The 26,210-nt window shown below is 43.3% G+C and overlaps 1 protein-coding gene across 1 annotated transcript in view; it reads left to right on the top strand.

Annotated features, from left to right (window-relative positions):
• The window catches only part of NDUFAF2 (NADH:ubiquinone oxidoreductase complex assembly factor 2), a 123,492-nt gene extending 99,587 nt beyond the window's left edge, over positions 1-23,905 (top strand). The window contains exon 4 of the mRNA XM_044292420.1: positions 21,570-23,905. Coding sequence (XP_044148355.1) covers positions 21,570-21,809 — 240 coding nt within the window. The 3' untranslated portion in view covers positions 21,810-23,905. The remainder of the gene's footprint in view (positions 1-21,569) is intronic.
• The last annotated feature ends 2,305 nt before the right edge of the window (positions 23,906-26,210 follow it).

Below are 26,210 nucleotides of genomic sequence, written 5' to 3'. Positions count from 1 at the left end.
ATAAAAATGATTTTTTTTTTTACTTAATTTTACCAGTGTCATGAAGTACAATATGTGAAGAAAAAACAATCTCAGAATGGCCTGGATAAGTCAAAGCATTTTAAAGTTATCACGACTTAAAGTGACACTGGTCAGATTTGCAAAAAATGGCCTGGTCCTTAAGGTGAAATAGGGCTGAGTCCTTAAGGGGTTAAAGGTGCTGCAGGAATATCTGGCAAGTACTGGCTGTTTGGTACATGTGACAACAATCTCCCGTATTCTTCATATGTCTGGGCTATGGGGTAGAGTGGCAAGACGAAAGACTTTTTCTTACGAAGAAAAACATCCAAGTCAGGCTACATTTTGCAAAAACACATCTGAAGTCTCCCAAAAGCATGTGGGAAAAGGTGTTATGGTCTGATGAAACCAAGGTTGAACTTTCTGGCCATAATTCCAAAAGATATGTTTGGCGCAAAAACAACACTGCGCATCACAAAAAGAACACCATACCCACAGTGAAGTATGATGGTGGCAGCATCATGCTTTGGGGCTGTTTTCTTCAGCTGAAACTGGGGCCTTAGTTAAGCTAGAGGGAATTATGAACAGTTCCAAATACCAGTCAATATTGGCACAAAACCTTCAGGCTTCTGCTAGAAAGCTGAACATGAAGAGGAACTTCATCTTTCAGCATGACAACAACCCAAAGCATACATGCAAATCAACAAAGGAATGGCTTCACCCGAAGAAGATTAAAGTTTTGGAATGGCCCAGCCAGAGCCCAGACCTGAATCCGATTGAAAATCTGTGAGGTGATCTGAAGAGGGCTGTGCACATGAGATGCCCTCACAATTTGACAGATTTGGAGTGTTTTTGCAAAGAAGAGTGGGCAAATCTTGCCAGGTCAAAATGTGCCATGCTAATAGATTCATACCCCAAAAGACTGAGTGCTGTAATAAAATCAAAAGGTGCTTCAACAAAGTATTAGTTTAACCCCTTTGGTACACAGCCTTATTTCACCTTAAGGACCAGGCCATTTTTTGCAAATCTGACCAGTGTCACTTTAAGTGGTGATAACTTTAAAACGCTTTGACTTATCCAGGCCATTCTGAGGGTGTTTTTTTTCGTCACATATAGTGCTTCATGACACTGGTAAAATGAAGTCAAATTTTTTTATTTTTATCTATAAGAAAATACCAAATTTACCAAAAATTTTGAAAAAATTGCAAATTTCCGAGTTTCAATTTCTCTACTTCTATAATACATTGTAATACCTCCAAAAATAGTTATTACTTTACATTCTCCATATGTCTACTTCATGTTTGGATCATTTTGGGAATTATATTTTAATTTTTGGGGATGTTATTTTTTTTCTCATCTGGTTTTTTTTTTTTTTATTCTGTTTTCTGAACATGATTATGGGGGCTGCCATCTTGCCTCAGCTGTTCAGAAAGCAGTAAGAAAATTTAGAAGCAAATCTTGAAATTTTTCTGAAATGTTCAAAAACCCAATTTTTAGGGACCAGTTCAGGTCTGAAGTCACTTTGCGAGGCTTACATAATAGAAACCACCAAAAATTACCCCATTATAGAAACTACACCCCTCAAGCTATTGAAAACTGATTTTACAAACGTCGTTAACCCTTTAGGTGTTCCACAGGAGTTAATGGCAAATGGAGATAAAATTTCAGAATTTAGAGAATTTAGATTTTTGGGCAAATTTTCCATTTTAATAAATTTTTTCCAGTAACAAAGCAAGGGTTAACAGACAAACAAAACTCAATATTTATGGCCCCGATTTTATAGTTTGCAGAAACACCCTATATGTGGCCGCAAACTACTGTACAGGCACACAGTAGGGCGTAGAGGGAAAGGTGCACCATATGGTTTTTGGAAGGCATATTTTGCTGGACTGTTTTTTTGACACCATGCACCCCTGGAGTAGAAACTCCATAAAAGTGACCCCATCTAAGAAACTACACCATTCAAGACTGATTTTACGAACTTTGTTATCCCTTTAGGTGTTGCACAAGAGTTATTGGCAAATAGGGATGAAACCTAACCCTTTTAATCTAGAGGGTTAGGTCATGGGGTATTTTTAAAGAGGAGATTCTTACGGACGCGGCGATACCTAATAAGTCAACTTTTTTACAATTATTTAGGTTTTAGACTATATTATCCTTTTTGATACAAAAAATTATTTTTTTGTATCTCTGAAGTCTAAGAGTAATTTTTTTTGTTTTTTAGCCGATTATCTTATGTAGGGGCTCATTTTTTGCGGGATGAGAGGACGGTTTTATTGGCACTATTTTGGGGGCTATATGACTTTTTGATCGCTTGCTATTAAACTTTTTGTTATGTAAGGTGACACTTTTTTTTGGGGGGACCGTGTTAATCTGGGGGGTTAGGTCATGGGGTATTTTTATAGAGGAGATGCTTACCGACGCGGAGATACCTAATTTGTATACTTTTTTTAAATGATTTTAGTTTTTACAATTTTCTTTTTTGGTGTCTCAAGTCTGAGAACCATATATTTTTTTTATTTGATTGTCAGTGGCTAAATTGGGATATAAATTTAGTACTCCATGGAAGTGTGGTACTCCCTGAAGCAACCAATAATGCAGAGGCCCGGATGATCGGGGCACGTGTCACATTGAGTAGTGGTGTCCTTCCGTATCCCCCTCCTGTGACACATTCTGCACCTTTTTTGGGTCCATCCCTTCTTTCCAGTATGGGGGACCACACCTGGAAAGTGTTCGCCAGGGACGATCCGGGCGCCTCCAGTTCCCGAGGTACACCGGCCTGCTCTTTCCCGGTCAGAAAAGATCAGGGCCTTGAGAACTGCCTCATAGAACTGAAGGAATGTCCCTGTGTTGCCAGCGCTCCGGGACAGCACAAGAGAGTTGTACAAGACAACCTGTACCAAGTAGACCGCAACTTTTTTGTACCATGCCCGGGTTTTGCGCATGGCATTATATGGCTTGAGGACTTGATCAGAGAGATCAACTCCTCCCATATACCGATTGTAGGCGACGATACAATCGGGCTTGAGGACCGTTGCCGCGGTACCTCACACAGGGACAGGGGGATGCCGTTACCATGAATTGTGACAGTACAAGGACATCCCTCTTGTCCTTATATCTGACCAGCAACAGGTTTCCAGTGGTAAGGGCACAGGTCTCACCCCTGGGGATAGGTACCTGGAGGGGGTGGGCAGGGAGGCCGCGTTGATTTTTCCGCACGGTCCCACAAGCGGACGTGGATCTGGCGGCGAGGGACTGGAACAAGGGGATGCTAGTATAAAAGTTATCCACGTAAAGGTGGTAACCCTTATCTAGCAGTGGGTGCATAAGGTCCCACACAGGTTTCACGCTAACACCCAGAGTGGGGGGGGGGGGACACTCTGGGGGTTGAATACGTGAATCTCGCCCCTCGTACACACAAAACTTGTAAGTGTACCCTGAGGTACTCTCACAAAGTTTGTACAGCTTCACGCCATACCTCGCCCGCTTTGAGGGAACATACTGGCGGAAAATGAGTCCCCCCTTGAACGCAATGAGAGACTCATCTACCGCGACCTCCCTTCCAGGTACATAGGCCTGTACAAATTTGGCCCCAAAGTGATCGATGACCGGTCATAGGCAGGATCACCTCAGGGGGGACATGCTGCATTATCTGAATAATGCAGGCATTTCCGGATGGCCTCAAACCGGGATTGTGTCATGGCCGTACTGTAAAGTGGGGTCTGGTAGAGGATGTCCCCACACCAGTAATGTCTGACACTAGGTTTCTTGACTAGGTCCAAATGCAGCACAAGGCCCTAAAATGTCCTCATCTCGGCTGCACTGACCGGTGTCCAGCCACCAGGCCTAGCCAAAAAGGAGCCTGGGTGTTGAGCAACAAACTGTTGGGCGTACAGGTTCGTCTGCTCCACCATTAGATTTACTAGTTGGTCACTGAAAAAATTACTAAAAAAAGTTGTATTCTGTGAAGCCCACTGTTGAAATCTGGATTCCTGGTTGGCCTACAAAATCAGGAATCACAGGCTCAAATTCGCTCTGAGGTATACCAGACAAGTTCACCGGCAGGGGGCTCCGGTGGATTTAACTGGTGGGCCGTAAAACTAGTACGAGCCCCAGAGCTGCTCGTACTAGGGTGGGCCACAGGTCCCGAACATGGCGGTCCCCTTGCTCCACCTGGCGGCGTCTCCGCCGCCTTGGGGGCTCATCATCATCGCTAGATGATGAGGAGGACGCGGATGACAACAGGAAAGTGGGAGCATCCTCGTCCTCACTGGGACTCTCGGACTCGGAGGCAAGCTGTGTGTATGCCTCCTCGGCCGAGAACGTCCGGCGGGCCATAGGGGAGTGTGTTTCTGCGTGTGTATGTGCGTGCGTGAGTGTAAATCTTTATTTGGTGTGTGTGGGGGCACGGGTGTTCGCGGAATTATCCCTAAAACTAACAGAAAAACTAAAACCTAAAAAAAGGCCAAAAAATGTGAAAATAAATGAATAAAAAATTCGATACCGCTGATCAACCGTCCGAAGTTGATCAGCGGTGGGGTGTGCGCTAACAGTGGCTGGACGCTAAGACTGCCGGCCACAGTCAGCGTACGCACAAAAAAAAAAAAACTGCCTGCACACCAAAAAAGTTGTGGGGGGGGGGGGCAGGGGGGCAAGCGGCAGCACCCTTGGGGGGTCTAGGGTCACACAGCTGTGCTGTGGACCCCAGACACCCTACTTAGGGTGATGCAATCAAACTTTTTTTTCCCACTAACTTTCCCTTTTATATCACTGCCTAGCCCAACCTTTCCCTAATTACCTGGCTGATCAGATGGGGGGTGCTGGGGCACAGATCAGGTCCTGGGGGCAAGGATGGGTGCTGGGGCACAGATGGGGTGATGCTGGCTCAGATCCACACGTGCACTGCAGCGCTCCTCTCTCCTCCGCTCCGGGACACAAAAGGCGGAGGAAAGGAGCGCTGCCAAGATTTTAATCGCCCGCCCACCTACCAATCGGAGGCGATCCTGAGAGGTGTTGTCACCATCACCTCTCAGGATTGCAGGATGGTGATTGGTGGGGTAAAATCACACCACCAATCACCATCCTGTTCCGAGTTATCGGGTCCTCAGAGACCCGAATAACCCGGAAACGCAGAAAACCGCAGGTCTGAATTGACCTGCGGTTTGCTGCGATTGCCGACATGGGGGGGGACCCTCCGGCGCATCTAGCCAAGGTGCCTGCTCAATAATTTGAGCAGGCACTGGGTTCCGATCACCACCCGTCGGGCGGCGGTGATTGGAACTATACATGACGTACTGGTACGTCATGTGTCCTTAAAGGGAGTCTTTCACGCCGATTGACCCTATTAACCTATTAACACACTTATGTCCACGGCATCCCCCCTGTTAAAACAGTTGTTACCGTTAGTTCCCTGCTAGCATCGTTCGTCCAAAAAACACTTTTATTCCGTATGCAAATGAGGCTGTGAAGGTGCCCATGGACGGCCTTACAACGGCCTGTGCCCAGGCCCCTGGGTCATTTTCATACCAATTCACTCCCCCTCCTCCACGTCTGCCCACCCATCCGCCGCGTCTGCCCGCCCTTGGTCTCTTCTGTATCTTTCCTCCTACTGTCCGTAATCCCGCGCATGCGCCGATGACCGCGATATCGGCGCGTGCGCATTGAATGACCGCAGTCTGGCCGGGGCATCACAGTTTACCGTTGCGCATGCGCCGACCCCGGCCTAACTTACGTTCTTGCCGTGATCACAGCATCCCGGCAAGAACGTAAATTAGGCCCGGGCCGGCGCATGTGCACAGTAAACTGTGATTCCCCAGCCAGACTGTGGTCATTCAATGCGCACGCACCGATATCGCAGTCATCGGCGCATGCACGGGATTACGGACAGTAGGAGGAAAGATAGAGAAGAGACCAAGGGCGGGCAGACGCGGAGGAGGGGGAGTGAATTGGTATGAAAATGACCCAGGGGCCTGGGCACCAGCCGTTGTAAGGCCGCCCCTGGGCACCTTCACAGCCTCATTTGCATACGGAATAAAAGTGTTTTTGGGACGAACGATGTTAGCAGGGAACTAATGGTAAGAACAGTTTTAATAGGGGGGATGCTGTGAACATAAGTGTGTTAATAGCGTCAATCGGCGTGAAAGACTCCCTTTAAGTACCAGGACAACATGCCGTACCGGTACGTCATGTGTCCTGAAGAGGTTAAGGGTGTGCACACTTATGCAACCATATTATTTTATTTTTATATTTTTTCTTCCCTCTACCTAAAAGATTTCAGTTTGTTTTTCAATTGAGTTGTACAGTTTATAGGTCACATTAAAGGTGGAAAAAGTTCTGAAATGATTTATCTTTGTCTCATTTTTTTACATCACAGAAACCTGACATTTTAACAGGGGTGTGTAGACTTTATATATCCACTGTACGTTAATGAAGGTAACACCATCAGATACGTGGAAGGGATGGATTACAGTGCAGTGTAAAACATTAGTTTTGCATGTAGTTCACTTCTTCTCGAGGTCAGATTTTAGGAGCTACCGTATTCGTTTATCATCCTACAGCACTCTTCATTGTTTGTGATGTTCCCATAGTTTACCTGATTTTTAAACTTTGGTATTTGCAATTTTTTCTAATTGGGGTTTAGAAAAAGCTTGTTAAGTCAGCATTAATTATTCTCATATTTTAATCATGGCAGCTTCTTTTGCTTTCCTAGCAGAGGTATAATAAATCATAAAGGACATTTTCATAATTACTTCTTACTCTTCATGAAAAGTTATTTGGGAAAGTTCTACTTAACTTTCAACTGCCCCTGCTTGTTATCAGTATTGGTCTCCTATGTACAGTAATTATATAATAGATATGCCAATGTACTGTCCACGGTTTAGTGGAAATTGTGAAGAAAGCTTCCACAATACTGTGTATCCTGTAGGACGGGGGAACATTAAGGGTCAAAATTATCATTTAGATAGCCCACTTTTGTGGTGTGGAAAAGTCGCAAACTACACATTTGCTACTTTTTCAATGGCACTTGCGCAAAAACTTTTACACAAGTGTCTTTACTCCGCCGGACTTGCCACTTTCCCAAAAAGGGGTCATGGCGAGGGTGGGTAACGCGGGCGCATTTATCATCTTCTACACCAATTTTTTTGTCACAGTTTATGCACACAGACTGCTGGACGCTGCGTCTAATTTATGACAAAGCGTATGCCTTGTCATAAATCAGGAGCATCCTCCGGCAGAGCGCCTGTTGATCATACACCGCCAGGCTATGATAAATCTGCCCCATATCTTTGATTACAATGCTGATTAATCTGTAGGTATATGGATTTTGCCAGCAAGCAACCAAAACCTAAAATTTTTTTGTTACTTTTTACAACTGTAAAGGTAAGTTCACACATTTTACCCTGGATTTGTTGCGAATTTTGCCCTGGAATAAAGAAATTCTGCTTAGGAAAATCCTTAAGTGGCTGAACCCTAAGGCTACCCATGTACAAGAGGCTGGGCAGTGGAACACAGTCCTGCTTCTGTACTGGAACCATTGCCATTTCTGGCATGCCTCAACATTTTTTTGCAGTTTGATTTATAAGTAATCTTTATTATGAATAATAAAATATTACATTTGCTATATGTTGTCTAAGACAGCAAGAATCTTCTCATTAAAGGCCCTGTTCACACTGTATTTTATGAAGTTTCATCAGGCTTTCCAGTACTTTGTACTTCGAGTATATTATAATCTGCAGCAATATTCTTACCGCCAAAGAAAACGGACAGACTCCATTGACTTAGAATAAGGTCTGTCACATTTCCCTCTGGGTTTCAGCACTATCTGTTCCAAAATGGAATCCATGATGCATGTGTGAACAGAGTCTAACTCTGTGGCTGTGTGAAGGGGAGCAGGGGATCTCAAGCTCTGTAACAGGAAAACAAGCTACAATTTCCTATAAGGTTATACTGCAAAACTTAGTATATGGAAAGCAAAACAGCAGGTATATGTTCTTGTAAAGGCGTTACTGCATTATATAAGGGGTTTTCCTGGAGTCCTGTATTAATGAACTATCCTCAGGATAGGTCATGACTATCTGATCGCTGGGGGTCTGACATCGGCACTCCAGCTGATCAGCTGTTTGAAGAGGCTTCCTTATATCTAACCAAGCACAATGCATATACAATACATTGTATAATGGCTGTTAGGGATGAGCGAAGGATTTGGTCCGAACTTCTCAAAAAGTTTCGATTGAGACAAACCCAAATTTTTGAGAGAGAGAGAGAGGGAGAAAGCACCTAGTATACAAACGTGTGTTTCTTAACAATATATTGTAGGTTAGACAACGCTCCACTGGATTTCTGAGCAAAATATATGCAAATTATCATGTCTAACATCTGGTGGCATCAGATTGGTTTTCTGGGAAAGTAATTCAAATTAGCTTTCCTAAACCTGAGTAGCATTGCGTGGCCTACAATACTGTGCACACATACTTGGCATGCTAGGGGCATTGCCTGGTGTAGAATACGGCTCACGCATACTCTGCGTTCCATGGGCTCTCCATAATGAGAGAGAGTACCCTTAGACAACGCATATATATTGTTGAGAAACGCACACTCGTGTACTAGTCTCTCTCTGTCTCAATTTTTTTGGGCAAACTTCAAATGAAACGAATCTTGCCTGGATTGCTCATCTCTAATGACTGTGCTATGAAATTGCAGTCCACGTCCATTCACTTGCACAGGACTGAGTTGCAACTAAACCATGTGACCGATGAATATGTTGTCACTGGCCTAGGAAGAGGCCGGAGCACCACAGCCTCTTCAAACAGCTGAGCGTCAGGTAATGGGTTTCGGATCCCCATAGATCTGATATAGAACTCCCTGAAAACATCTTTAATGTTACTTATGTTATATGCTACATACTATAAAATCAGTAGCATAACAAGTCACACATTTGTCTCCATGAGACTCTGCTAACAGCAACATAAAAAGCAAATACTGTATTCCAAACGTAAAAATCATATATATGGCTGAGTAATCAGGAGACTTGTATGGGGAATCTAGCTGATGATTCTGTAAAATATCGTTTGGAAACGCTACACAGCAATTCTGAGAACATTAAAGATTGTAAATGATGAACAATTAGGTGGTCCCCGGTGTCTACATAAATAGCGAGGATTCTTCATGGGATGAACAGATTTGGCTCTGCACCTGCAGCCATTGTCTTAGTAATATTTTTGTGACGTACATATGGCAAGGACCAGATATATAGTTATTGTCCTGTCTAGAGCTGTGCAGTTTGTTCTTGAGATATGTTTGGAATTCGTTGTTGAGGAAACTCCACTATTCTTAGACTAATTTTCATGATTGAACCCCATGATGTTACTGCCAGAGTAGGCTCAAAAGAGCAGTCTATAAGGTAGACCCAGCACTACATGTACAGTAGTCCTCAAGTAGTTTTATTGGTGGAACCACCCACTTGGAGAGGATTTCCAGTACTTAGATATTGGAGACCTTTCCTCAGAATAGATCATCAATATAGATTGTGGGGGTCTGACACCTGGCACCCCTACCAATCAGCTGTTCATGCAGCCGGTGTTGCCGGAAACCGTACAGTGGACGGAAGGCTTCTTCCACTGTGTAGTTTCTGGTGCCAGCATACTGCAGCTCAGCTCCTATTTACTCGAAAGGGACCTGAGCTGCAGTACCCTGATCTGATATTGACGACCTCTCCTGATAGGCCATCAGTATCAGTCCCAGGAAAACCCTCTTCAATAAACAGATGCTTTCCAGGCTTTCTCAATCAAGCCAGTCATCAGCTCCTTTCCAAATTTTACATAGAAAAATAAATGAGCAATAAAAAATAGACATAATTAGTATCGCTGTGTCCAAAAACATCCAAACTATTAAAATGTAAAAATATTTATCATGTATGGTGAACACTGTAACAGAAAAGATGACAGAATTACTGTATTTTTTTATTTTTTTTTGGATCACCTTGCCTCCCCAAAAATGTTTATGGAAACCGTTTAAAAACTCACATGTGCCCCAAAATATTACCAATAAATAAAGCCCTCACACAGCCCTATAGATGAAAATGTGGCAGAATATAGCAATGGAAAGAAAATGTTTTATTTCCTATATAGTAAAACACAATAAAACTCTATAAATTTGGTTTCGCTGTAACCATACTGGCCCGCAGAAGGTCATCATGTCATTTTTAGTACCCAGTAAACACAAAACCCCCAAAAACATGGCAGAATTGTAATTTTTTTTTTTTTATACCGCAAACAAGATTTTTTCCATTTTCCAATACAAGATATGGTAACTAAAATTAATCTATTAAAAGATATAATTTGTTCCACAAAAAATAAGCCCTCATATAGCTACGTGAATGGAAAATGTATAAAGTTATGGCTCTTGGAAGGCGGGGAGGAAGAAACGAGAATGTAAAAATGAAAACTGGCCCGGTTCTTAAGGGTTTAATGAGTAGTTTTCCAGTATTCATCTTTCTTAGATCAGTCATTGTAGTTTCAAAAAATAACATTCCTATAAACTCGGGCTTTGACATCTCAATGCATTTTCAGGGACAGATTTTCTTATTTAAACTTCTAACGTGATGCTTCTTCAAAAGCGCTATTGATTCCAGGGGTGCCATGCAGGCCTGGTACAGACACCTTGAATTCAACGGCACTTCCAGGGAATAAATGTGTCAGATTTGTAAGTGTTGTTGGTTTTTGCTGGCAGAATACGTACTCGTCTGTTTTTAAGTCACTGCACATATACAACATGGGCGACTCCTCGCTATTGCTTGTTCTGTAAGGTCTGCAGGGTCTCTGCCGGTCATTTTTGGAAAAATTAAACATCCGCAGAGAAGAAGAATTGACTGTTAAACAGTTAAAAAAAATTGTCAAATTAAAGACTTGGACTTATCCTAAAGTGTTTTGTCTGAGTCCTTTGTTAAAAACCAGGCTTCTTTGCCCAGTCATCTACATAGAAGAGAAGGGGCCCTAAAGCAAAGATCAGCCTAGAACCCCCTCCCCATTATGATTCCAGATTTTCCCCTTTGACACCTTTTTTGTCCCACTTCCTCCCTTGTTTGCTTAAAATGCTCCTGCACAGGTAATTGCCACCTAATACCAAAGGGGATTGGACCAACCAGATCTGGGCCTTTTCTCACCAAAGGTCCCATGGCTGCATTATAGGCTTTTCCAATGATGCATATGGCCTTGGCCACACCAGTTACTGTGATTTAGATCCAAAAGAAATTTCATGAAAAAAATAAATAAAAATGGAAGCATTTTTGATGCACATGTGAGTTATAGAAATGTTTTTGTTTTATCTCTCAATGTTTTTTTTTTTTTTTTCAATATATTTGTTAATGTAAAGGTACAAAAATGTCACTACTTCAATTCTCCTCTAATGATTATATTTGTGCCTCACCTCGGCCCTAATCATATCTGAATAAGTTGAAAGGAGTAATTAGGAATTAGTCTTTATCCAGACCGCATCTCGTTATGTGCATCTAACAAAGTGAAACAGATAACGGGAGCCAACTGTTCACCCAGGATATGGCAGAATACTTTGATGCTGGTGCCAAAAAATTAAACCGCAGTGTCGCTGTATATTGGCTAGCACAGTAATATGCTTGCAGAAATGTTCTGTGTGTCAGATGTGATTTTGTGATACGGTATTACTTCCAAGAGAGGTCAGGGATCCTGGATAATTACATGCAAGTGAACATTTGCACTGTATCTTCTGTTCCTTTTTGTCTGTTGTAAGAGGTGGCCGTGTGACATATTCCTTACATAAAAATAAAAAATAAAATAAAAAACACTTTCTGAAAACTGGGTGGCTGTGCCTTAGGCATAATGCACACAACCGTAGTTATGCTCCGCATCTGAGCCACAGTTTTTGCGGCTCGGATGCGGACCCATTCACTTCAATGGGGCCGCAAAAGATGCGGACAGCACTCCGTGTGCTGTCCACATCCGTTGCCCCGATCCGAGGCCCCGCAAAAAAAATATAGCATGTCCTATTCTTGTCCGTTTTGCATACAAGAATAAGCATGTCTACAATGGGCGTCCCGTTCCGCAAATTGCAGAAGGCAGACAGACGGCTTCCGTTTTTTGTGGATCCGCGGTTTGCGGACTGCAAAAAATGGCACTGTCGTGTGCATGAGGCCTTACCTGGAGCTTTTAACCGAATAGAAACAATCATGCAGCATTATGGATGGCGGACTAAAAGAACCGGAGTATTAATTCTGGAAGGGCAAGCTATTATAAAAAAAAACAGTTCCCCGCCCCATACTGTTACACTACATGCCACCCTGTTTATATAAAATATATCCACAAGAGACAGGATAATAGCAATACTATTGGGGTCGGTGTGGCTTTGCCACACTGAAGTGGTCATCTGAAAATCAAAATGATTGTAGATCTAGACTGTAGATGTAGTCTATTAGGCTAGCCGCTAGGGCAACATGGTGACTTTTGGGTGCCTGTTCCAGCCAGATTTTTTTTTTTTTTTTTTTTAATGGTTGGAAGGTTACCTGTGGCCGTGTTTCTCAAGCTAAACCATTGAAATTGCTTCACCGTTTTACCACTGTCCATAGTAGACCATGTAGCCCTAGACTTTAAAAGGTTCTCCAAGACTTAGGCATTGATGGCCCATCTTTAGGATAAAGCATTGATATTTGACCAGTGAGGTTCCTTCCTTTTGGACCCCCCCCCCCCAAACAGGTCCAGAGAACACCTCCATATACAAATGGTTTCCATGCATAGACATATAGCTGTGGTTCACCTGATTAAAATGTTTTTTATTTTATTTTATTTTTTTGTCAATCTGAGGCTCCATTGCCAAGTTATGATATATATATATTTTTTTTATATATGCAAATTAGGGATTTGGTGCAGTGAGGGTGTCACCATTGCTCTTGTTGCATCCAAGCTCATTTCTATGGCCAGCCCCTCACTGGCTGCTTTGCCACTGCCTGGGCCTGTCAGTCAAAGCAGAGATGGAAGGGCTGGCCACAGAAAGGAGCGGAGCTTGGGTGCAACAAGAGCAATGGTGACACCCTGATTGCGCTAATAATTTGCATATTTAAAAAGAAGCATAGTAACTTGGGGATTGAAGCCTCATAAGCAAAAGCAAAATAGCATTTTAGTTAGGTGAACCACACCTATGTGTCTATGAAAAAGTTTGATAGGGAGGTCGTTGGTTACATATTCCCTTTAAGCCGGTAATGTGTATCGTTAAATGTATGTCGGCAGAACCTCGGCCATAAGTGCCTCCACAGGTGTCTGACAGCGGCTTTCTTCCTGGGGGGTGAGAATACTTTTAGGTAAGCGCTCAAACCGGCGGGTAATGACCAGTTTGAGTAATCTATAAACATTTACTGCATACACCAGGTTGTGAATGTTGTACCCCATTCTAGCAACCATCTTTCTGAATAAGAGGAAGTATTAGTAGTCTACAGAATCTGTTAATTCCCACGGGCCAACATTTATTTGCTCTAGATAAGGTGGAGGTTTCCTGAGGACCATTGGATTAGCAGTTTTTCAATGGTGTTTAGCCCATGAGCCCAGTTATAAATGCGCCCTGTGTATTCTTGGAAACCACAGATGGAAAGCATCTATGCCCCAGATGTTCCATGCAGAGAGGACAACCTACGTTCCCTTCCAGCCAGGATAGGGTCACTGAGTGTTCAACAAACTTTGTGTTAATCAAAAGTACAGTGTGTGCATATGAGGAATAACACTATTTCTGGCCATTATATGACTTATATCTGTATCTGGCAGTTTTCCTCTGTACATGCTGAATATCAAGTTTTCCCTGACGCGGTGGTTGGAGACTAGCTCCCATCCACTAAACACAGAGAAAGTAGAGAAGAATCTCCTTCCTGGAGGACATAACAGAGAAATACTGACCTGTATTTTTGTAAATGATACACTTGTGCTGAGCTATAACCTTCCTATGTAGCTTGGCAGCCTCTCTTTGTCTGTGCCTGTCCCCTCAACTCCTAGTCACCCCTCTTCATTGACTTGCACTGACATGTGAAATATGATCCTCCTGCAGAGATGATCTGTCCTGGATGGGAAAGCCATTTTTTCAAAGTGAAAAGCATTCAAAGGGGTGGGGTAGGTTGTCAAACATCTGATAACAGGAGAATTAGACATTTCTCACTGATAAAACATATTACAAAGTTTCTTGTGGTAGCTTGTACTATTGATTTATGCAAAGTTGTGTTAATAGTTAGTGACAATTTTTGCGTCTCCCTCATGCTGCACTCTTTGGCAGAATTCTCTTTATCATTGCACGAGCAGTCCAGAAATGGCTCAGATGCATAACAATGCTTTGCTTGTCATGTTCCTAAATATGGGGAGAATACGGCTGGCATTGGCCTCAGTCCAGTCACCTACCAAGATGTTGGCAAATTCTGATTCTGGACTCTTGGTGTGCAATCTCAGTTAGGATCTAATAGCTCCATAAATTCTGCAGTAGGGATGGAAGGAAATCATCATGTAGACATAGGACTGTATTGACAGTTTGGTTAGGGAAATCATTTGATTCACTTAGACTTGGAACATGTACCTATGGAAAATGTATGAAGGGCTCCCTAAATTTATAAAAAATTTGCCTCATATGTTTTTGTGCACTCTCAGTATTTTTACCAATTTTCCTTTTGAAGACTTTGTCTCATATAGCCTGCAGTAGTACCTACCTTCCTGACCCTCAGAATGCTTTCCACTGGTGTATACAGTCGTGGCCAAAAGTTTTGAGAATTACATAAATATTGGAAATTGGAAAAGTTGCTGCTTAAGTTTTTATAATAGCAATTTGCATATACTCCAGAATGTTATGAAGAGTGATCAGATGAATTGCATAGTCCTTCTTTGCCATGAAAATTAACTTAATCCCAAAAAAACCTTTCCACTGCATTTCATTGCTGTCATTAAAGGACCTGCTGAGATCATTTCAGTAATAGTCTTGTTAACTCAGGTGAGAATGTTGACGAGCACAAGGCTAGAGATCATTATGTCAGGCTGATTGGGTTAAAATGGCAGACTTGACCTGTTAAAAGGAGAGTGATGCTTGAAATCATTGTTCTTCCATTGTTAACCATGGTGACCTGCAAAGAAACACGTGCAGCCATCATTGCGTCTCATAAAAATGGCTTCACAGGCAAGGATATTGTGGCTACTAAGACTGCACCTCAATCAACAATTTATAGGATCATCAAGAACTTCAAGGAAAGAGGTTCAATTCTTGTTAAGAAGGCTTCAGGGCGTCCAGGAAAGTCCTGCAAGCGCCAGTATCGTCTCCTAAAGAGGATTCAGCTGCGGCATCGGAGTGCCACCAGTGCAGAGCTTGCTCAGGAATGGCAGCAGGCAGGTGTGAGCGCATCTGCACGCACAGTGAGGCGAAGACTTTTGCAAGATGGCCTGGTCTCAAGAAGGGCAGCAAAGAAGCCACTTCTCTCCAAAAAAAACCATCAGGGACAGATTGATCTTCTGCAGAAAATATGGTGAATGGACTGTTGAGGACTGGGGCAAAGTCATATTCTCCGATGAAGCCTCTTTCCGATTGTTTGGGGCATCAGGAAAAAGGCTTGTCCGGAGAAGAAAAGGTGAGCGCTACCATCAGTCCTGTGTCATGCCAACAGTAAAGCATCCTGAGACCATTCATGTGTGGGGTTGCTTCTCATCCAAGGGAGTGGGCTCACTCACAATTTTGCCCAAAAACACAGCTATAAATAAAGAATGGTACCAAAACGCCCTCCAACAGCAACTTCTTCCAACAATCCAACCACAGTTTGGTGAAGAACAATGCATTTTCCAGCACGATGGAGCACCGTGCCATAAGGCAAAAGTGATAACTAAGTGGCTCGGGGACCAAAACGTTGACATTTTGGGTCCATGGCCTGGAAACTCCCCAGATCTTAATCCCATTGAGAACTTGTGGTCAATCCTCAAGAGGCGGGTGGACAAACAAAAACCCACTAATTCTGACCAACTCCAAGAAGTGATTATGAAAGAATGGGTTGCCATCAGTCAGGAATTGGCCCAGAAGTTGATTGAGAGCATGCCCAGTTGAATTGCAGAGGTCCTGAAAAAGAAGGGCCAACACTGCAAATACTGACTCTTTACATAAATGTCATGTAATTGTCGATAAAAGCCTTTGAAACGTATGAAGCGCGTGTAATTATATTTCACTACATCACAGAAACAACTGGAACAAAGATCTAAAAGCAGTTTAGCAGCAAACTTTGTAAAAACTAATATTTGTGTCATTCTCAAAACTTTATTGAGATTTGTCAAGGATACAGGCACTTTCCGGCATGAGTGAGGGTTTTGCCCAGACAAAAACAGTTTCATTTTTCTCTGGCTGAAAGCCAGCATTTTGCCGGGAAGCAGCCGGATCCCATTATAGTCAGTCGGGTCCAGCCGTGAATGGCAGAATCCAGCTAGGCCGGATCTTGTGAACTTTGGCAGGCTGGATCCATTTAATGCAAGTGTGAACCTACCCTTACACAGCTGCTGGATTTGTTACAATGTATCAGTATAAATCAACTCTGAGCCTGGAGTCCTCTTGTTCTTGTGGCTTCGTTCACATCACCGTTCAGCCTTTCCATTCTCGGGGCAGGAAAACGGAAAGGACGGATTCGGCACATAACTGAGCCAAACAGAGCCCACGGGCCCCATAGACTATAATGGGGTCTGTTAAGTGTCCGCTCAGATGATTTTTTGAGCGGAGACAAAAGTTGTGCATGCAGGACTGGAAATAAGGCTACTTTCACACTAGCGGTTTTTCTTTTCCGGCATAGAGTTCCGTCACAGGGGCTCAATACCGGAAAAGAACTGATCAGGCATATCCCCATGCATTCTGAATGGAGAGTAATCCGTTCAGGATGTATCAGGATGTCTTCAGTTCAGTCGTTTTGACTGATCAGGCAAAAGATAAAACCGTAGCATGCTATGGTTTTATCTCCGGAGAAAAAAACTGAAGACTTGCCTGAATGCCGGCATTTTTCCCCATAGAAATGTATTCAAAATACCGGAATGCCGCATGCGCAGAACGGTAAAATTGTGAAAAGAAATACAAGACGGATCCGTCTGTCCGCATGACAAGCGGAGAGACGGATCCGTTCTTGCAATGCATTTGTGAGACAGATCCGCATCCGGATCCGTCTCACAAATGCTTTCAGTCACATCAAAATCGGCGGATCCGACGACTGAACTGCCCGCCGGATCACACTGCCGCAAGTGTGAAAGTAGCTTAAGATCAGGGGCATCTGTCATTATAACTAGTGTAGAGGCTGCTGCAGCGGTTTCCTCGAGTCTCTGAAATGTGGGTGCAGTAGCAGTCCTGATAAGAGTGTACGGTTATTGGCAGCCAGGGTCGTCCTCCTTTGGACCACCCACAGGCCCCCAGAGTAAAGCTGTGCTAACAGACCTCATCGGACCATTGCGTGTGCAGTTGCTTGTGTTTTTCTATTCTGGAAGATTTGGCGATGTTTTTATTATTCTGTAAAGCCCCTTTAACCTGATACAAATAGGCACACTACATACTGTTCAATTTATGTTCTATTTGTCCTAAGTAAAGCAAGCTGCTGGCTGGCCCCAAGGACTTTTCAGCCCAGTTTGTTCCATATGACGGCAATGAAAAATACAGAAGGGAGCACGGTCTAAAATGTGTTTCAAAGAAGCCAAACACAGTAACATTTTAATTCTTATAATTGATCAAAGGATGTTTGCTCTAAAATTGAATTTGAATGAATTAGGACTGACATTGATTTGGCAACTGGTTACATCTCCACTGGCAAGAGCACAAAGAAAAACCAGCTTTTCAGAGAGCATTACTTGGATGGCCTTTGTTGTCCTGAACAGATTCCCTACAGTGGCCTAAGTGTATCTCGCTGGCTTTAAATAGCTGAGGGCAGGAAGTTTATGGCTGTGGAACTACAAGTCTTCAGCAGACCGGCCTGTTTTTAATCATATTCTAGGAAGGAAGATATTCTACCCTGATAAACATAACTTCTGGTGCAGATTTATTGGGAGGTGCAGTTTCTATGTTTATAATTTGTAAGGGGCATATTCTCAGTGTCTTCAAATTTTCTAGCAACATTTCATTGTGTATGAGCCATGTGAGCCGCTTGAGTACATATTGCAGCCGATTCTTCCACAGCTGGAAGTCCCAGCATGATCTTAAAGGGGTTGTCTCATCATGGACAATGGGGGCATATTGCTAGGTCTTATAGTTGTGTGGGTCCCACCGCTAGGACCCGCATTTATATCAAGAACAGAGCCCTGCAAGGTGGTGGCTGGAGGACTCCGGTCCGTCCACCACCAAGCCGGCTCCTCATAGAAGTGAATTGGAGCGTACCGAGCATGCCTGGCCCCCGCTCCCATTCATTTCTATGGGACTGACTGAAATAGCCGAGCCAGCGCTTGGCTATTTTCGCCAACCCTGTAGAAAATGAATGGAGGGTGGCTGCGCATGTGCAGTGCACCCTCCTTCACTTGCAGAGCTCCGTTCTCGATATAGGTGCGGGTCCCACCGCGATATACCCCCATTATCCATAATGAGGCAACCCCTTTAAGGGTCCATTCACACGTCCGCAACTTCGTTCTGCATTTTGCGGAAAGGAATTGCGGACCCGTGTCCGGGCAGCACATCGCGCTGCCCCATAGAAGTGAATGGAATTGCGGACCCGCACTTTCGGGTCAGCAATTCCGTTCCCGAAAAAAATTAGAATTGCGGACAAGAACAGGGATATTCTATTAGTGCCGGCAATTAGCAGTCCGCAAAATGCGGAACGCACATTGCCGCTGTCCGTGTTTTGCGGATCCGTAAAACACGTTGCGGACATGTGAATGGACCCTAAAGCGTACCTGCATAATGGCTGTGCTTCTTTGTACAATCATAACTGTGAAGGAACAATTATGTCTTGGCATCCCTAATGTTTTTTTTCAGCCATGTTATTCCCTGTTACAACTGCACAGCTAGATGTATTTCACTCAGAAGCAGGGGGTGTTTCCCTTCTGCCAGCACTGTGCTGCTGTGGTTTTCTTTCCCTTACTTTCCACTATGTTTGTAGTTATGGAGCTCACAGAACAGTTAAGTTACATCACACTTGGGCTACTTTCACACTAGCGGCACGGACCTCTGGCAGGCTGTTCCGTCAGGTAAACAGCCTGTCGGATCCGTCCTGCCGCTAGTGAACGTGTGCCCCTGGACTGCCGCTCAGTCCCCATTGACTATAATGGGGAGCGGGGCGGAGTTCCGGCAGATGCACGGCGAGAGGCTGCCGGAATAAATGTCGGACATGCCGTAGTTTTATTCCGGCAGCCTCTCGCCGTGCCTCCCCTGGAACTTAGGTGGAAGTGAGACACCATTCTCTATTAAATGAAATGAAATTGTGTAAAAGTACACAGAGACTCTTTACCAAATGGCAACTGAGTTGCACCCAACCAGTCGGGAAGGGAAATTCTAGTTTTTGGTTGAAAGGTGAAGGGGACTCAATAATCTACCAAAAGGAAAACCAAAAATACATTGATGGAAGTTCCTGTTTCCACCAGGGGGAAGAGCCAATTTACATTGTGCTGGCACCAGCAGTTTGCTCAATCATTCTTTCCCTGTATATAAAGCGCTGTGGAATATGTTGCTGCTATATTAATAAAGATTATTATCTGTCGGAGAACCACCATACACATTAGTGGTTTTCGGGATCCAAAGGATAGGTCATCAATATCAGATCAGTGAGGGGCCAAGACCCTGAACCCCCACCAATCTGCTCCTATTTACTTCTTGCTACTCCCAAACAGCTGGATTGCTATAACTATTCTTCCAGTAAGTGCAGTAAATGAATACAGATTTTGCCTTCAATACATTTCCCTTTGGTGGGAGATTTCCAAGATGAGTGGCGTGAGAAATGGTAACACCTAGTTGTCAACTTTTAATGTATTTCCTAAAGGAATAACCTAGGAACAGCCTCTCCAAAAGCCTGTTAGAAGAAATTGAGACTATTAGTGATGTACCAAAGTGCTTACCAGATGCTTGTAAGAACTTTTCAGTATGCCATGTGTGACTTGTATCAGACATTTATTTGTTTTTTTGCAGTTTTCTCCTTTGCATGCTGCAACTCTAATTCTTATTTGATGCCGGTAGGTGGAGACTAGCTGTTCCCCATAGACTACACATTGAGACAGCAGGTTCTGCTTCCTAAGGCTACTTTCACACTAGCGGCACGGACCTCCGGCAGGCTTTATTTATTCCGGCAGCCTCTCGCCGGACCCCTGCCCCCATTATAGTCAATAGGGACGGAGATGCAGTCCGGAGGCACACTGTCACTAGCGGCAGGACGGATCCGGCAGGCTGTGCACCCGACGGAACAGCCTGCCGGAGGTCCGTGCCGCTAGTGTGAAAGTAACCTAACTCACACGCTCTGTCATTTAGGCCTTATTCACACGGTCAGTATTTTGCATCAGTATTAATAAACCAAAACCAAGTGTGGGTCCAAAACACAGAAGAGACACAAATATTTCCATTACATTTGATCTCTTTTAGGTTCCACTCCTGGTTTTGGCTTCCAAATACTGACCATGTGAAAGTGGCCTTTCTTAGAATGACCCAGAAGCATCATATAGTATGTGGCAGACCAATACTGAGCAGTATTGATGTGAATAAAATACTTGCGTTGACATATAACACTTAACTGCTGAATCCTGTCTGTGCTATCTGGTCCCTCTGCACTTGATTTAGATGTCCTCTGTTCCTTCAGTGAGCAGGCAGCCAATTTCTCACAAATTTAGTTAAAGAGGACCTTTCATGGGTCCAGACATTATGAAATAACTAGCAGGTTATGTAGGGCATAGAGCAGGGATGTAAGATTGCTTACTAGTTTGTCTGGATGCTGCTCCGTTCGCATGCTGTGCCCCTGTTAATTTTTCCCACCTGGTATGCTAATGAATAGCATCGGTACAGGGAGGAGGAGACTGCCCTGTTTCTCAATGGGAGAAAAAAAAGCTAACACTCTCCCTGTGATGCTCTCGGCTGTGGGCTGTGATTGGATGGCTCACAGCCGGGGAGAAGGAGACACACTATGCCCTACATAACCTGCTAGTTATTTCATAATGTCTGGACCCATGAAAGGTCCTCTTTAAGAAAAGGGGGAAGGCAGCTGCTAACTCTACAACCAGGCACTTTTCTCTGATAAGATATATTAGAAAGTTTCTTATGTTCGCCTCTACTATTGATTTATGCAAAAGTACAGTGGTCATTTAATCATATACATACAGAGATGAGTAAACAATTGGGGTAATCATTCCGCATACATGTATATTGAAAGTATTATAGCAAGAATCTGGTAGAAGCATGGAGCACCCATGACCTGTACTTTATGTACATTAGCAAATCTCTTGACATTAATCCTGTAATATATAGGCCATACAGAAATCCTCTGTTTATACTGTATATGGTGTTTCCTATTTACTAGAACCTTCACCCAGTGACCATATCCAGATTTGCAGAGTTTTGTATCTATGTAAATTCTATAACAATAACCTTATCTATTCATTTATCCACTTCAGGAGATTCTCAAGAATGAACAGATAAGACAGGAAATAAGCGCCAAAGGGGAAGAATATTTGAAGACTGAAAAGGCAACGCCGAACATAGAAGGCAAAGATGGCGCTGAGGCCCAGCCAGTGAAAACGCAGATTAAAGGACACGCTTCTGCTAGACTTTACGAAAAACAAACCCCAACTGAGGAACCAACAAGCACCGCAAATACATTTGTGCCCGGATCCTGGAACCCACAGAAAAAGTAGCAGGAATTATTATTGGATTTTCCGAGTCTGTCAGTTCTGGCTATTTGTTGTTGAGGTCTATAAAGACGCTTCAGTTTATTTGAAAAAAAGTTTTAAATATGGGTTGAATTGCCCAAATTAAAATTTAGAAAATAGAATTGCTCCATCATCGTTTCATATCCATCAGTTGCAAATTACTTCATTCTGACTAGAAGGAACGTGTTAAAGTCCTGCAGGTATAAACCGAACAGGACGCGAACGGTTCTGTACATCACAGTTTTTTTCAATTTAGGTTCACTCCATGTGGTTTTCACCCACAAATCTCATCAGGCCAGGCATCATACATACCCGTTTACACTAGACAACATCCCAATACAGCCTGGAGGTGTGATCACCCCAAGCAAAGGGCTTGTGCACACCAGCATGTCTGCCCCAGGCCCGTGCTGCGGACCGCAAACTGCGGGTCTGCAATATACGGACACTGACCGTATACACTCCGTATCACAGATCCACAATCCTCAACATATGAAGCGGTGCAGAGGCATGGATCAGAAGTCCACATAAACACTACAAAGTGCTTCAGTGGAATTTTTTGGAAACCGCATGCACACGGACAACGCCCATGCATTGCGGTTCACAGTGCGGGTCGCACACGCAGAAAGCATAGGATAACAGAAAAGTACATATACGATTATCTTCAAAAAATTTACTAATTTATTTACATCTGGGAAATAAAAAGTGGATATTAAAATAATGTATATGGGTTCATTAACCATTTCACCACCAAGAAGGTATGTAGTATGTTTTGTTTTTAAATTCCTGCCACGGTTGGAGTGCAGGGGTTAGGCTTCCTTCACATGAGCAATATGGATTGTGTCAGGAAAAAACTGATGTTTTTTTTTTGCAATTGAGTTCAATGTGCATGTGTTTTTTTTCACGCGCACGAAGAAAAATCTGAAATAAAAATCTACATCTAGCAACCATCAGCGAAGAACGCATTGCATCTGGATGCCTTCCGTTTCTCACGCAAGTCCCGTTCACTTCTATGGAGCCAAAGCTGCGTGAAAAAGAGCACAATATAAAACATGCTGCCATTTTTCCTGAACGTAAAGAGGTTGCATGAAAAATTATGTAATTTTAAAGTATGCAAATGAGCCTCTAGGAGCAACAGGGGCGTTTTCATTACACCTAGAGGCACTTTCTGCAACTGCCGCACCCTCTGCGCTTTGACTGTAGAAGACCTCAGGGGTGATGACGTTTACACTGCCTGGCCCTGTCAATCACAGCACAATGGGCACGTCCCTTGCAAAAAGACCAGAGCCTCTAGGTGTAACAGCAACGCCCCGTTGCTCCTAGAGTGTCATTTGCATATATTAAAACTAAATTTTCCTCAGCAATGCGGGCACATAGGAACATGGGACCAACACAAATGCCTTCAGCTGCCAAGCGCACAAGTAACAGGTCAGCCAGTTTCATAGGTACTAATCTGCTGACAGATGCCCTTTTAAGGGGTCTTTCACACAAACAAGTTTTCTGTCCGGATGCGATTTGTGTAGAAAACGCATAGCCTCTTTAATCTTAGCTTTCAGACGATACCAAGCTAATTAATCTAAAGTGCCTTGCAAAAGTATTCACCCCCCTTGACTTTTTCATATTTTGTTACATTACAGCCTTAAGTTCAATGTTCTATTAATCTGAATTATCTGTGACTGATCAGAACACAATAGTCTAAGTTGGTGAAGTGAAATGAGAAAAATATATAAATAAAACTATTGTTTAGAAATAGAAAACAGAAAATTGGCATGTGCGTATGTATTCACCCCCATTGTTAGGAATCCCATAAAAAGCTCTGGTGTAACCAATTAGCTTAAGAAGTTAAATAATTAGTGAAATGATGTCCACCTGTGTGCAATCTAAGTGTCACATGATCTGTCATTACATATACGCACCTTTTTTGAAAGACCCCAGAGGCTGCAGCACCTAAGCAAGAGACATCACTAACCAAACACTGCCATGAAGACAAAGGAACTCTCCAAACAAGTAAGGGACAATGTTGTTGACAAGTACAAGTCAGGGTTAGGTTATAAAAAAAATCCAAATCTTTGATGATCCCCAGGAGCACTATTAAATCTATCATAACCAAATGGAAAGAACATGGCACAACAGCAAACCTACCAAGAGACGGCCGCCCACCAAAACTCACGGACCAGGCAAGGAGGGCATTAATCAGAGAGGCAGCACAGAGACCTAAGAGTTCCACAGCAGAGACTGGAGTATCTGTAAATAGGACAACAATAAGCTGTACACTCCATAGAGTTGGGCTTTATGGCAGAGTGGCCAGAAGAAAGCCATTACTTTCAGCTAAAAACAAAAAGGCATGTTTGTGAGTTTGCGAAAAGGCATGTGGGAGACTCCCAAAATTTATGGAGGAAGGTGCTCTGATTTGATAAGATTAAAATTGAACTTTTTGGCCATCAACGAAAACGCTATGTCTGGAGCAAACCCAAAACATCATCACCCAAAGAACACCATCCCCACAGTGAAACATGGTGGTGGCTGCATCATGCTGTGGAGATGTTTTTCAGCAGCTGGGAAACTGGTCAGAGTTAAGGGAAAGATGGATGGTGCTAAATACAGGGATATTCTTGAGCAAAACCTGTACCACTCTGCGAGTGATCTGAGGCTAGGACGGAGGTTCACCTTCCAGCAGGACAATGACCCCAAACACACTGCTAAAGCAACACTTGAGTGGTTTAAGGGGAAACATGTAAATGTGTTGGAATGGCCTAGTTAAAGCCCAGATCTCAATCCAATAGAAAATCTGCGGTCAGACTAAGATTGCTGTTCAAAAGCGCAAACCGTCAAACTTGAAGGAGCTGGAACAGTTTTGCGAGGAGGAATAGGCAAAAATCCTAGTGGTGAGATGTGGCAAGCTCATAGAGACTTATCCAAAGCGACTTGGAGCTGTGATTGCCGCAAAAGGTGGCTCTACAAAGTATTGACTTTAAGGGGGTGAATAGTTTTGCACATTGACTTTTTCTGTTATTTTGTCCTATTTGTTGTTTGCTTCACAATAAAAAAAAAAATTTAAATCTTCAAAGTTGTGGGCATGTTCTGTAAATGAAATGATGCAAATCCTCAAACAATCCATGTTAATTCCAGGTTGTGAGGCACCTAAATACGAAACAAGTCAAGGGGGGGGGAATACATTTGCAAGGCACTGTAGATGCATTATTCGGGATGCAGCACTTGATCGAAGTTTGGATTGGCAGGATAAGTTTTACTTCTTAGTTCTGTGTGTCTGGAAGGTCACAGCGGTGAGGGTTCATCCAGACATAGAGGAAAAAATACCATGCAAATGTGATCATGGATCTGTCGGAAATCCTCCAATTTAGGCCTCATTAACACATCCATGTTGATATCTGTGAAGGATCCGCATTTGGTCCATTTTTTGCCTTCCATGCATCATGTGTGTTCCATAGGCACTGCTAGGCTGAAAATTAGTTTTCAGAGCATTTCCTACCAATGGTCCACGAAAACCACTCACTAAACACGGATGGCATTTGCACAGCCCCCTAGACTGTGACTCGGCGATCTGTAATCACATACAAAATAGGTCATGCTTCTGTGTCACACCACTGATGTGTGCTTCACAGACATGTCAGAGCCCTTACATGTGAAGCGTAAAATCGGTGATGAAACTCCACAATACATGTCAGTTTCTGCACTGGTGTGTGTATGAGATGTGTTAGGAATTCAGCCACTTGGCTGCTGCTGCAATACCCTGTAGCTCTCCTACACACATATTCAGGCCGGAAAACCTGCAGCATATTTGGTACATGTGACCCTGTGCATCCTTCATTGATCGCCACTTGCCCCTAATCAGGATGTTTGTCGACAATCTTCCATAGAGTACAATTTAGGGATTGTGACACCCATTAGACACCAAAAAAATGCATGGACTTTGCAAGTGAATCACAGTCACACCCATAGAAACCTTGCTAACAATCTGCAACAAAAAACAAAGGGGATAACTATCAAATTGGTGGGAACCCCCCTAAAACAGACGGAGCGACTGGTCGGTTGTATGAGAGCGCTGGAGATAGTCATGTACAGCACACTTTTCTGACCAGCCAATTCATCCATTTCAAGAGAGCTCCACTGGGTACGGACCCCCACCGATCTGATAGTTATACCATATGCTGTAGATAGGGGGATAACTTGTTATATTTAAAAAAATATATATAAAAATCACAGAAAAAACATCCTGCACGATATGATAGTAAAATATGCGGATGTGCATGGCTACATTTATAAAGTCACAGAAAAGAATGCACTATAGCAATAGATGCAAACGTAACATACGGAGTAAGCCCTCACTTTAATGATAAAATCTGAGACTCTTAGCCAATATATAGTATT

This window comes from Bufo gargarizans, chromosome 1 (assembly GCF_014858855.1).
Source record: "Bufo gargarizans isolate SCDJY-AF-19 chromosome 1, ASM1485885v1, whole genome shotgun sequence".
NCBI classification, from domain to species: Eukaryota; Metazoa; Chordata; class Amphibia; order Anura; family Bufonidae; genus Bufo; species Bufo gargarizans.
This window is presented reverse-complemented; position numbering and strand designations above follow the sequence as displayed.